The sequence below is a fragment of the Sycon ciliatum genome, chromosome 1 (assembly GCF_964019385.1).
Source record: "Sycon ciliatum chromosome 1, ocSycCili1.1, whole genome shotgun sequence".
In the NCBI taxonomy this organism is placed as follows: domain Eukaryota; kingdom Metazoa; phylum Porifera; class Calcarea; order Leucosolenida; family Sycettidae; genus Sycon; species Sycon ciliatum.
In genome coordinates this window covers 84,093,561-84,106,228 of record NC_088643.1, presented here as the reverse complement: position 1 = coordinate 84,106,228, position 12,668 = coordinate 84,093,561, and the positions used below count along the sequence as shown (strand labels likewise).

The following is a 12,668-nucleotide window of genomic DNA, read 5'->3' as shown; positions in this document are numbered from 1 at the left end:
CTTGATGGCCGTGATTCCTTATCATGGCTTTTGTCATGAAGTTATGTACAAGTCATGTACATAATCATTGCAGTCGAACAATTACATGGTATTGCCTATTGCAGTATACTATTGGTAGTCGAACATGGACCAGTTGGTAGATAGACCTGTACCATAATCTACTTCATCTTGAGTAACAGTTAGAATGATGTAGACCATGACCTGATGACATCTGCCATGATCTGGACACTTATTCGTGTTATTGACAGACTAGACTACGCCGGTCCGGAGTACATGCTGTACTGTTGCCATAGAAATGCACAGAACGCTTTCAAAAATCATCATGTCACTGCCAGTGCCACTCGCACCACGTAGATCTACTCCACCGTCGACGCGTCCACGGCCTCGCGTACGCAACGATCGCGGTTTACAGCTACTAGTACTACTGTAGTACTGAGCTAGCCGAGCTCAAACTCTTGTCACACATGATAACACACAATCATTCCCTTTTTACTTGCCGGCATAGTGCATAGCAGACGAAGAGGCAAGGATGATGGGTTGAGCGACAGGCCTCGACTAGAACCGTCCACCTCTTGTCTTGTTCAAACCACGGTGTTCATTCAATCGACAGTGCACACACACACACACGCGTTAGTGGCGATCGTATTTTGTGATGCATAGCACCAGGCAGTTCAGTTAGGGAAATAGTAGTTGGGTAGATTTTCGTAATGGACAACTCACCGACGGTGATAGAGAACCAAGAAAATACAGATGGTGGTGATGCTGATGGTGGTGGCGGCGGTCATGATAATAATGGGACGCCAGGGACAAGCCATGCTCCAACTGTTCGTCTCGAGGTGAATGGACCAGATGCCGGCACGGAGACTGGGAATGGCGGAGACGGGACCGATGCCGGTCGTGCGCACTGGCGAACATTCTACAGGACGAACGGCTGCAATTGGCCACCGCACGGAGCGCAGGTATCCCTGTGGATCCTAGTGCCCATTCTGAGCCTGCTGCATTTTGGTATTTTGTTAGGTTATCTACCAAGTCTGGGACTTCGAGTAGCATTCTATGTGGTAAGTCCCCCAGTAAATAGACATTTTTATGTGGTAAGTCCCCCAGTAAATAGACATTTTTATGTGGTAAGTCCCCCAGTAAATAGACATTTTTGCCATCCCTCTACTGAACTCTGTAATAATCTTCGACTAGAGTCTGAGAGATGTGCTCCTTTGCCCAATCGCACTTTTACTGTTAGAGGCAGTGCATAGGCCGGGGTAGGGTTCTGTGCATGTATTGAAACTGGGAGTGATGGAGTGGAGGTCTTCCTGGGGTGGCATTTCAAAATGGCTTGATCCAAAATATAACCTGCCTGTTTCATTTGAATGGAGCCATTTTGATTGCCCCCCCCCCCCCCTGATTCCTACCTCATGACATGTAAAACCAGTGCCAGTGCTCATTGCCTGTGTTGTGAATGTTTCCATGAAACTGTCTATTGCAAGTGTATCTCAGATGATTCGCCGAGTATTCAGTTTCTTGAGACGTGCTTTTTTACTCTTTGATATGCACCTTCACACCATTAAGTTCATGCAGGTTTTTGTGCTGTGATATCATTCTTTACATCATACACATGTACATGTAGGTATCGGCAACTTTGTTCTTGCCGGCAATCGCCTTCACTATCCGCGCCACCGTGCTCAATCCAAGCGACGCTCGTGTCAAGCAGAAGCAGCACAACAGGAGCTGGTCACCGCTGCCTGAGTACGACCGTGCCAGGCACGGGCGAGTCATCCAGAAAGGGCACTGCGCCATCTGTCGGTCGAATGTGTGAGTGACCGTGTTGCGTGAATCTTGCTAGCCTGCGCACGTAGTGGTGTGCAATGGCGTGCGGGTCATTGGGACTTCAGGTACTGCTCCATTGCAGGTGATAGCGAAGCAGTCAAAGCAGAGGTCAAGTACATGATTGCCAGACACTGAGAGAGAAAAGAGCCTAAGCTGCAGGGCTGTGAGGACTCTGTGTATAGTGGGCTCAGTTGCTATGGCAAACACAGCGGACCCCTAGTGCTTGTCTGTATGGGAAAAACTTATCTTTTTGAAACCGCGCTGGGTTCACCAAGAAACAAGCAGTCGAGGCAGGCCTGAAAGTGCCAGTACATGTATGGTAAAGGCTTTTCAGATTTCAGCTCTTGTAGCATCGGTCGATGTGGTCGAGTTCTATGTCATGGCCGGGCCAGAGTCATGACAGTCACAGTACTGAGTTTTGTGTCCACTTGGATCCGGATTTTGTATGGACCCTATACTTGTTTAGATGTTTTCCTTCACACTTGGGTGGTATATCTGTCCACAGTGACTGCCCTGGACCCTCCTGGCCGGTGAACCACTGCTGGTGTTGAACAAAAGTCGCTCCAGAATGCATCATGAGGGACCTTACCACCAGACGCTGTACTTTATTATGGTCAGAGGATCCAATTTCACTGATAAGTCATTATTTATTGACTTCTGATGCCATCACCCTCAAGGCTCAGTCAAGCCCTATCTGGTTATGCTGTATTGGAAAGGCTTCCTGTCTGAAGCCTTTCCATACTGGTACTCGATGTTCCAGTTTTGTGACACGAGAATGGCACGAGAATTAGTGTACCGCTGAGTGTACCGCTATACACGTGGTCGACACGTAGTCGACACGTTGTTGATACTTTTTTGACACGTGACCCCGTCAACGGTCTGCTTTGTGCCAATGCCACTCGGTAAACGCCGATGTCGCGTACGACAAAGACGACTATCCCGTACGCGAAATAGTTGAGAACTGCATGACGTGGACCTGACGGCAAGGACAACTGCGAGGAGGCCCCTTTCGGTACCCCTGACGGGGAGGAGAACTACAGAAGTCGACGAAGTCGAACGAGGAGGCCCCTTTTCCGTACCCCATACTGCAAAGTGCCATTGATGGATACCTTTCGCACCTGGAACGACCCCTTAAGCGCTGTCGCGGCGACTATCCCGTACGCGAAATAGTTGAGAACTGCTGACGTGGACCTTTTGCACCTGGAACGGCCCCGTAAACGCTGTCGTGTCGGCGGAGTGAATGTGCAGGGCGAAAAGAATTGCTGCAAAGACGTCCCCTAGCCCTCTAGGCCTTTAGCTTTGGAGACATCGCCGGCGGACTGAATGCGCAGGGCGAAAAGAATTGCTGCAAAGACGTCCGCTCTAGGCCTTTGGAGACATCGTGGGAACTCCTTCCGGTACTATACAAACTGCTGACGTGGCCGTGGAGACATGGTGGGACTTCATGTACATGGATACATGGTGGGAATTCCTTCCGGCACCCCCATACCGCAAAGCCAACGGTGGGGAAGGAGAAGTGCAGACGTGCAGGAAGACGAACGAGGAGGAACCAGGACGAGCGAGCAATGGCAGGACTAGCTGGACCGTAAGTAATAGCTGAATTGTGAATGACAACTTGACATCCATGCGGCACTCGCCACTTGCCGCTGCATATTTCTTGTCCACTAACAATGTCTCTCCTCTGCCCCCCTGTGTGTCCACAGCCCTGTTGCTGAATTGGCCCGATGAATCGAATGTCTTCCGCAACTGGAACGGCCCAGTAAACGCTGTCGTGTCGGCGACTGAATGCGCAGGAGGGAAAATATTGCTGTGAAGACGTCTCCTCTAGACCACGGTAAGGCAACCCATTGATATGTTGCCAGTTACCTTCTACTAACACGTTATCAGGTCAAAAAAAATTAATGGTCTACAGTCGTGTCGGAAGGGTACGGTGGGACTGTAGACCTGTTACCTTCTAACACGTTATCACTATATCAGGTCGAGAGCGTATTGTAGTCACTCTCTCTATTCCTGTACTTCATTACGTTTCAGGTGTACGTATAACTTTTCCAAAAAAATTAATGGTTCACGTCTTCAGATAGAGAGCGTATTGCACCCACTGTCTAGTCTGTAGTGCATTGAGATTCTGTTGATCGCACATGAAAATGGATACACAGACAAAGCAGGCCAAGTACATGGCGAGATGTCGCCAGAAGAACGTCTTCAGATAGACAGCGTATTGCACCCACTGTCTAGTCGATTTTGTGGATCGCACATGAAATGGATACACAGACAAAGCAGGCCAAGTACATGAGAGAGTGGACGATGTGCGGATCGACACGGCCTGTGGGTACTTCATTAAAGTTACCCGTGACATAACTAGGATAAAAGTTAATCACAGCAAAGACATTGCCAAGTATGTGAGCACTTTGTACTTGACAGAAGAGTGCATGGGCGACGTTGACAAAACATACCGCGGTGACTGTCACCATCATGACAGCAGGGCACATCGCACACAGCATCGCAGATCGTGTCGAATTGCGCATCATAATATTGCAAAATTGCTCCTGTGCATGCAAGTGGATTTCATTGCACTTCTCAGTTTGGGAAATGCTCGATTATGACAATTCTGCATAAGTTGCGAAAAACTATGGCATCTTTGGGAAAGGGCTACTCATAGCCTACCTCACGACCTTCTGCTTTCTTTCTTCATCACTTGTATCTTGCAGGTATATCATCCCGTGACGACCACATTGAAGTCTGAATTTGAAGTGTGAAGATGCTTCAGCAACCACATCGTACTTTTCCATTGCTTTCATTGTGCTTCTACTGTACATGTGTGTAACTTGTGGGGTAAACATGTGATGACATTGTATGCTGGCGACACGGTCAGATGTTGTCCATGCGTCTAACGTAAACCTGCATGTTATGCATTGAAAAGGATTTGCCACTTGCGATCCTGGGACGAGTATCAGGTCAGCTTTGTCCTGTGTGGGCTGTATCAGATTGCTGTTCACTTCTCTATCTGTTGGATGTGTGACTTTCTGCAAGTTTCTGGTGTATGATGGCCACTTCCTTGCTTGTCACTTTGTATGATATTACATTCTGTATTCGCTGCTTCCATGGCGTGGTCTGCAAACTGCAATCCTTGGGCAAATGTCATGTTTGCTATGTTGTGCTTTGGCCGTCAGCTTGTCTACATGCTGTAGTTGCATTATTTTTGTTTCACAACTGACTTCCTCAAGTACGGTGGCCACTGCTTTGCATGGCATTATATATGAAGAACTTAGTTTCCTGTTTGTGTCGTGTGCATGTGCATGTGCGTGGCCACGTGTGTGTGCCGTGTGCATACGCATGTTTGTGTATCTGTGTGCGGGGTAGCGAGGCGGGGAGGGCTGGTATGTATCAGTGTGTTATTGCAATCTCATGGCTACATACAGTACATCGCGCGCGTGGTCATCATGTTTACCTTCGGGGTTGGGGTGGGGAGGGAACGGAAAAAGAACTGAAATTATCCATATAAAAACCACTCTGTGAGCGGTTCTGAAAAACCTTTACTGGTACTGCCCCGTCGTAAAAGTAAGAAATTAGAACTGGCCCATTGTCCCCCCAAATGCGAACTGATCCACCTAAATCGCGAATGACGGGACCCGAACGCACCAGTAGCACGAGGTTCCTACCTGTGAATGCAGATGGGGACGTTGGTCCGGACTATAGGCCATGTACTGACCGTCTGTACTAGCGGTAGGTGGTGTTACCCTATGAGAATTGCTGTCCTGTGCCCTCCCGACCTCGTGCTACTGGTGCGTTCGGGTCCCGTCATTCGCGATTTAGGTGGATCAGTTCGCATTTGGGGGGACAATGGGCCAGTTCTAATTTCTTACTTTTACGACGGGGCAGTACCAGTAAAGGTTTTTCAGAACCGCTCACAGAGTGGTTTTTATATGGATAATGCATTGTGTGACCGACCATGGTGTACTACTGTGCTGCGTACTGTACGGCATGTATTTCAGGGCGCACGACTCCAAGCACTGCGGCGCATGCAACAGATGCACGGAACGCTTTGATCATCACTGTGTGTGGCTGAACAACTGTGTTGGCATCGTCAATTACAGGTGAGACTCGAATGCAGCCGCATGCATGTAGATGCAAATCATCCAGTATTGATACTATTGTTACTGCTGCACCAGTACTACACCCGTGTTGCAAATGAGCACATGTAAATGTTCACCCTCTGTTACCATGATCATTGTGTGTGGACTGGTGTGATAAAGCAAGACAGACAGCATATCCATTCAACAAGTACACTGCACAGTTTAATCTTGCCACGGGTCAAGAGATCACCTGCATAGCCGTTTAGCAACGCCTGGTTTCAGCCACCACCAGGTCTGTCAACCAGTGCCGTAGTTTTATTTGGCATGCAGTGCCGTGTGGAATGTTCAAGATTCCTACTCCGGTGTCAGAGACCACCTGTGTTCAAAGACTGCACACTATTTCAGTCTCCGCAGGTGGTTGCTGAAACCAGGTCAGTTTGTGACCTGCATTTAGGTTTGTGTAATCATAGGCACCTCGACATGCACCTGCTGCATGTATGCACAATGGAACAGAACACGGTGTGAGGTCAGTGGTATCAACTTGGAAGATCATTATATTCTCAAAGCGACAAACTGTTCAGGAGCGAGATGTTTGGGCCCTGTCAATTCTCTACGGCCTCTTCCGAAGCCCACATCGATATGCATGCACTTCTTACTGTGTCCTAATATTCATAGCCGAATGTAGTCATCACGTCTGTAGAACTATAGGATAGGATTTCATTCAAACACAAACTGATGCCGGCTAGGAAGTGGCTGGGCAGTACAATGTGTTGTAAGGATTATGAAGCATGCATGTTACTCGCCAGCGTAGTCTAACAATCTTTGTTGTTTCTGCTCTTGTTCCACTCACCATTACAGGTCGTTTGTAATGTCCATTACGTTTGGTGCACTGTCGCTCCTGGTGCAGAGTGCTATATGCATATACATTATTGTTGTTTATTCAACTGAGGGTCGACTGGAGTTCTTTGAAGATGGTAAGTTTACTAGTCCTGCGTATAATGCAGCTTGGGCTGTGAATACAGGCTTTGCAATAGCTTGAGCTGTGAATACAGGCTTTTAAGTATAGGCTGTGCATTGTGCCAAACAGTCCTATCCTCGCAAGAGTTCATGAACCGATTATTGCTTGGAACTCGAGTTTAGATAATTATATGTATGTTTTGTTCCACTGGATTTTCGTTTGTACTGAAGCTCCGCACGTCGTGTATAGAGCACTCAGACCAGTAGTCAAGATGCCTTTAAAAAATTCACGGTTCGCGTGAGACTAGGCTGAAAGCCGAGTTTTCCGCACCGTCACTGTGTGTGGCTGAACGTCACCACCCTCTAGGATTCCTCTATGAGTTCATAATTTTTTAGTTCCATTTTGAGTCGGTGAATAGTCATAATCCGTAGTAACTTGACTAGTAAGATGCATTTGCCATTGGTGTATCTGGGGGGGGGGGGGGGGGGGGGAAGAAACCCACTCAGTGCAGTGCTGGGGTGCCGATACCACTAGTCTATAAGACCAACACGCAGCTGCATCCTCTGAGCCCGGTCAGTCTTGTATTATGTCTCCGTCTGCTTGTACGTGAACATCTTACAGGTACAACCATGTTCGGTTGCGATGTACCACCAGGCGCCATATTTGGAGTTGCTGTAGGCGTCCTCGTCATTTCCCTTATCAGTATTGCGTTCCTAGGCCATCTCATCGTCTACAATATTATAACTGGTAAGTCACCGTGTGGCGATCACAGGCGAGTACTAGTGCTACAGTGCATGTACTCCTATCCTGGGGATCGCAAGTGTACACACATACTGACATCCCCTGTCTCATTGCCAATGCTTGCTTCAATGCCAACTATCATCATCAAGTCTGCTGGAATAGATTCACTTGGCTGGGTGCATGGGGTACAGGCATGGTTTCGACATGGTCAAACGTGAGTCAGCACAGACATTTGATATCATCCTGAGTTCTGTATCGTAAGGTCAGTTGTGACCATACATACCTGCCCGAATCTACTGGTCAAGACTGGATGTGACTTGATGTGCGTGCTCGTCGCATTGCCTTCTCTACAGGTGTCCGCAGTATAACATATTATGACTACATGCTGGATAAGAGCAGGGACAAGGAGAGAGGAATAAAACAGCCATGCTGTGCATGTGGGAAGGTCAGTATCATACTAGGATAACGATCATGGTGATGGGCTGTCTGAATAGAACTCTATCTTTTCTGAATGTTGTACAGGACAAGAGTTGTGCTATTACATGTATACCGAACCTGATTTTAGATATCTACTGTACATGATGTCCTGGAGAATGCGCTATATTATCCTTAGTACCCTAAAAATATAACTCCCAAGTACATTGTTTGCTGACCGGGCAGTATGTTGTTGTACTGAAGGACAGGTGCCAGGGATTCTGCAAGAAGGATTATAGTTTGTAACAGCAAGGAATGCCTGGTTAAAGCCATGGTCGTGAGCCCACATGGAGATCACTCCTTGTGTATGGCAGTCTCTTGTATTATAATTATTGAAGTAAGTACAGTGCAAGTACGGTGTTTTCTGGAATATAAGCCACACTTGCAACACTCAAAATTCACTCAAAAAGGAGATGGGGTTTATACTACGAAAATCAAATTAACGGTGATAAATAGGGTCGATATCTGTATTTCGTGGCAAAAAATTGGGTTGGGGTGCAGCTTATACTCCAGTGCGGCCTATACTCTTGGACACATGGTAAGTGAATTAAGTACAATTGTTTTCAAAACCAATTTTTCCACAGAAAAGCAAGATAGTTCCTATCTCGAATTCCACCGAAGCAAGACCTGAAGGAAGACCCGAAGGAATGGATAAAAAACGACCAACCAACCTAAGTGTCTGGAGTGCACAGTGAGTACGGTGATGCTGTGTTTGGTGGTTAGTACTTGAAGTAGTTATCTAGTTGACCAAGATGAAGAAGCCTGTGTTGTTACAAAGATTGGGCTGCATGACAACGGAATACCTGAACTCATTAATAGAGAGGTTGCGATAAAAGCTAACGAGTATTCGTACAACGTGAGGTTGCGCACAACGTGCGAACTTTTTCGTAGTGGGTCGAGAAATATATTTGTAAATCTGCTCTGTTTCGGTCGCGTTTGGACGGATCTTCGTAGCAACTTTCGTTACTCGAACCCGGACGGTCACAAAATCTTATGAAGATTCGTTGTGCGCAACCTCTCTATTGGCAGAGAAGAGGACACACTAAAAGGGATAAAGTCTTCATGTTCCTGAGCTCGATAATATTGGGCTGAGGATGCAGCAAGTAGCACAGCTCTGCTCAGTCGTAATGGGTTACAAAATCTGCCATTTGTAAGTGAAATGTAATATGCGCTACTGCAGTGCGTGGTCTGGCACTGGGACGGTTGGTGTGTTGTCAGTTCTGATGGAATATGGCATGGGTTTGGCTTGAATATACGCCTGGCAAATAATTCATCACAGCCTCCTCATACATACCACCAAACTATTAAAAACTTAGAGCTCTCAAATTCTATACCGTCCAGGACCGCCGGAAGCAGTTTTCAATTGGTCGGGTAGTATCATGGCCTTTTATACAGTTTGTGTATGATATGGCGGGTACATGTGATATGGCGGGTACATGTGCTCCACAGTTTGAAACATGTGTCGGTAGCTAAAAAGTTGGTCCGGTGATAACCTGACCAACCGGACCGGTTCTGGCGGGTCTGCCGTTATGTCCATCGTTCTTTTGGATACACTAGACTATGTGCTACGCACATACCATGGTGCTATGTGTGAATTTGATTCTGTTTGGCAGACAACCACATGCACAGAGAACTGAGGCTACTGCTGAGCCAGCACCGGCCACAAGCGGCAAGAAACCGAGCAGGGTGAGTGTAGTCAGTGAAGACCGAGTGAACACAAACGTGTGGATGAACGGGAACACTAGTAGCTTATCATGAAGTTATTGATGTACAGTCAAAACCGCTCAGTACGTTCAGGGTGTAAGACGTACTATTGTGGAGTACATACTTTTCGCAGTATTGCAAATAATCACAGCGTTTGATTGCAGTACGGGTGTAGTAAGTACTTTGGCTAGGAAGTACACTTTCCGTGTTCCCTTGTGGGGACGTCATCGGTTTTGACTGTATTGCTAAATTGTGGCAAAACACATACTGTGCGGCAAATGGTGTATATCCAAGCACGCTGATAGACACAAACTGATTCATATACATCACAGTCCACTGTTTCTCTTTCTTGCTATGGTCACTACCCCATAGTTGTGAGTGGTTGTGCATACGCATGTGGTGTGCAGCAACATAAAATAATGATCATATACTGAATTATTTCTCTTTCCTGCTATCTAGACGTCTATCATAGCCTGGCCTGAAGTAGAGAATCAGAGAAGCCATGACACAGCTGCTGAGTCAGGCCCAGCCGCATTGCAAAACACCAACACAGAAGACGTCAGTGAGCCCAAGGAAAATCGAGATCGACTCCTGTTGCCCTCACACTCGGACTCAGTATCACAGCTTTCCTTGAAAACAATCGAAAAGCCAACGCCTGCTAACAATGATAGCACGCCAGCTGCAGCAGAAAACACAGTCGGAAATGCGCCAGCTGCCCAAGACCAACAAGTTCATTCCGAGGCGGTGAAGGCAGGGGCTACTGAAGGTGCACAGTCAACAGCTGCTTCTGATCTTAGACCTCAAGTGAGAAGTGACAGTATTGTGCAGCATGTGTCTGTTGAGATAGGCACACCTGGGGAACATCAGTCCAACGAGATTCCCGCTCACCTTCCAGGACAAGCTGTGCCTATTTCCCCTCCCCTGGAGAGAGCAGCTGGTCTTCAACCAGCCCCTCTGCCTCATCCACTTGAGATTTCTCCATCCCACACAGTGGTACAACCTCCTGTGACCAAACAAATCGGGCAGCATCCTGAACTCCCACGCAGCAGAGATGGAGATCAAAACAATAGCGCTGCGACCAGTGGTGACATCAGAGAGCCTCCCTCCTTGCCCATTGCAGAACTGGAACAATCCAGTAGTGCCACAGCTGAGGGCAAGCTACTTGATGCCAAAACAACCGCACCAAAGAAAGAATTGGAAAAGATCCCGGAAACCGGAGCTGTAGGAAGCACAAGTCAAAAACCCCAAAACGCTGATGGTATCAAGGCAGAAGCGTCGGCATCAGCAGCAGTTGCGGCAGCAGAAGGACTTGCGTCAAAGCCAGTGGTGAAGCTGGAGAAGAAGCTCTCCAAAAAGCCACCCTCTGCTGGCCCTCGCAAGCCACGGCGGGCATCTAGAGAGCTTCCCCCACTGAAGGGTTTTGGCAGCAAACTTAGCATGGGGCCGGTAAGTAGTGTCCCTGATATCAAGGTTGGCGAGCGGACCACCAAGCTCGCCAAGATTGAAGATGGTTCTGATGGGGCTAGTTAGTTCCGACTTGTCACAAAAGCGAATTTCACCAACGCAACACATTGCGTCAGTGGATCTGATACCCAGCTAAGGACTTGCTTCCACACTATAACATTCCATGTCATATGACTGTAGGGACAGATGGCTACTGAGGACTAGTGCACTTGACGTAACATGCATTGTATGCAGCCATGTCCAGACTAGTCATGCTTTTTGTCAAAAGTGAGAGAGACCGACTTGAACTTAGGAATATCTTTAGCTATAGGTCGACAAAACTGAATTATACAGTCTACACATCGACAACCTCTAGGTACCCTACTGTGCTGCGCTGTTCCATGCCGATGCACATTGCCTGTGTTATCCCGGTGCTGATAAAGAGCTCAATGAATATTAATTTTTTAATGTAATACTGCATGTACAGCGCTGCTCAATGAAATCCAGCCACTTCACTCAAGTGTGCGCCTTGCATCATTCCGCAGCCCAGTGTTTGCAGGTCTATGGCTGGCGCAACACCCGGCGCGTACTTGAGTGACGCGACTGGATTTCATTGAGAAACACTGCACTATCAGAGTTGGACATGTATCCCACTCCTGCATGGACAGTTGAATATCCCGGGTACAAACTTCATGTTTCTGCTGTTGCCAACACTTCTTATACTGACACGACTTCTACTGGTAGCTGCCTAAAATGAGTGTCTTGTGACTCCTCTGTGGCAGAAGAGTTGTAGTTTGTGAAGTACTTGCACCCAAGTGGCGTGTCCATCTTCCAGCAACTGGAAGTCCATACACATGTCTCTACTGCATACCTTCCAGTGGTGTTTTAGTCTACATGAGCTACTACCATACGCACACATACACTCCCGATGCTGCAGTAGCTGATTGTGTTCATTCATACTGCCCATTTCCCTTGCTCTGGGAAGGAAAGTGCCAATATAGTGTCTTAGTCAACTTGATTTCTACTATACCGGTATGTCCGACCTTGCACCACCCCTTCAGCTGCTGCCATTAAAGTATTGTCCGTAGTGAATGGTTATATTATTTTCTTCTGAGATATATACAATGTTCCTGCCAGGCAGATATCGCCATAAATATTTTCTTGATCTCCCCACCATCATAGAATTATAATAATTATTTTCTTATATGATCCAGGCCGTGCTGTAGATTTCCTTGCTGTGGGAAACTTGAGCTCTGGTTACTATCGGATAATCCAGAAGCGTACATGCCCAGTAGTCACCTTTGAAGATTATGACATCCATGGGCGGGGCAATGCACATCCATGCATGAGTCCTTGCATTGCCGGAGGAGCACACATGCCACATGAGTAGCTACTTACACCGGCAGGTACCATGTGCATGCAAGTGCTAGTGGTGTAGTTGGTACATGCTACAC

At 47.4% G+C, this 12,668-nt stretch overlaps 1 protein-coding gene and 1 long non-coding RNA gene across 2 annotated transcripts; both read left to right on the top strand.

Moving 5' to 3' along the window:
* The first annotated feature begins 512 nt into the window (after nucleotides 1–512).
* LOC135805962 (palmitoyltransferase ZDHHC1-like) lies at nucleotides 513–12,423 on the top strand. The gene is made up of 9 exons (XM_065320087.1): nucleotides 513–1,058; nucleotides 1,622–1,806; nucleotides 5,814–5,915; nucleotides 6,753–6,868; nucleotides 7,474–7,599; nucleotides 7,947–8,038; nucleotides 8,652–8,758; nucleotides 9,681–9,753; nucleotides 10,231–12,423. The coding sequence occupies exons 1-9, from the start codon at nucleotides 708–710 to the stop codon at nucleotides 11,299–11,301; spliced, it is 2,223 nt and encodes a 740-aa protein (XP_065176159.1). The 5' UTR covers nucleotides 513–707; the 3' UTR covers nucleotides 11,302–12,423.
* On the top strand, nucleotides 2,529–5,089 carry LOC135805978 (uncharacterized). The gene is made up of 3 exons (XR_010551196.1): nucleotides 2,529–3,406; nucleotides 3,525–3,655; nucleotides 4,530–5,089. It is a non-coding gene; the product is annotated as an uncharacterized LOC135805978 (long non-coding RNA).
* Nucleotides 12,424–12,668: the final 245 nt, after the last annotated feature.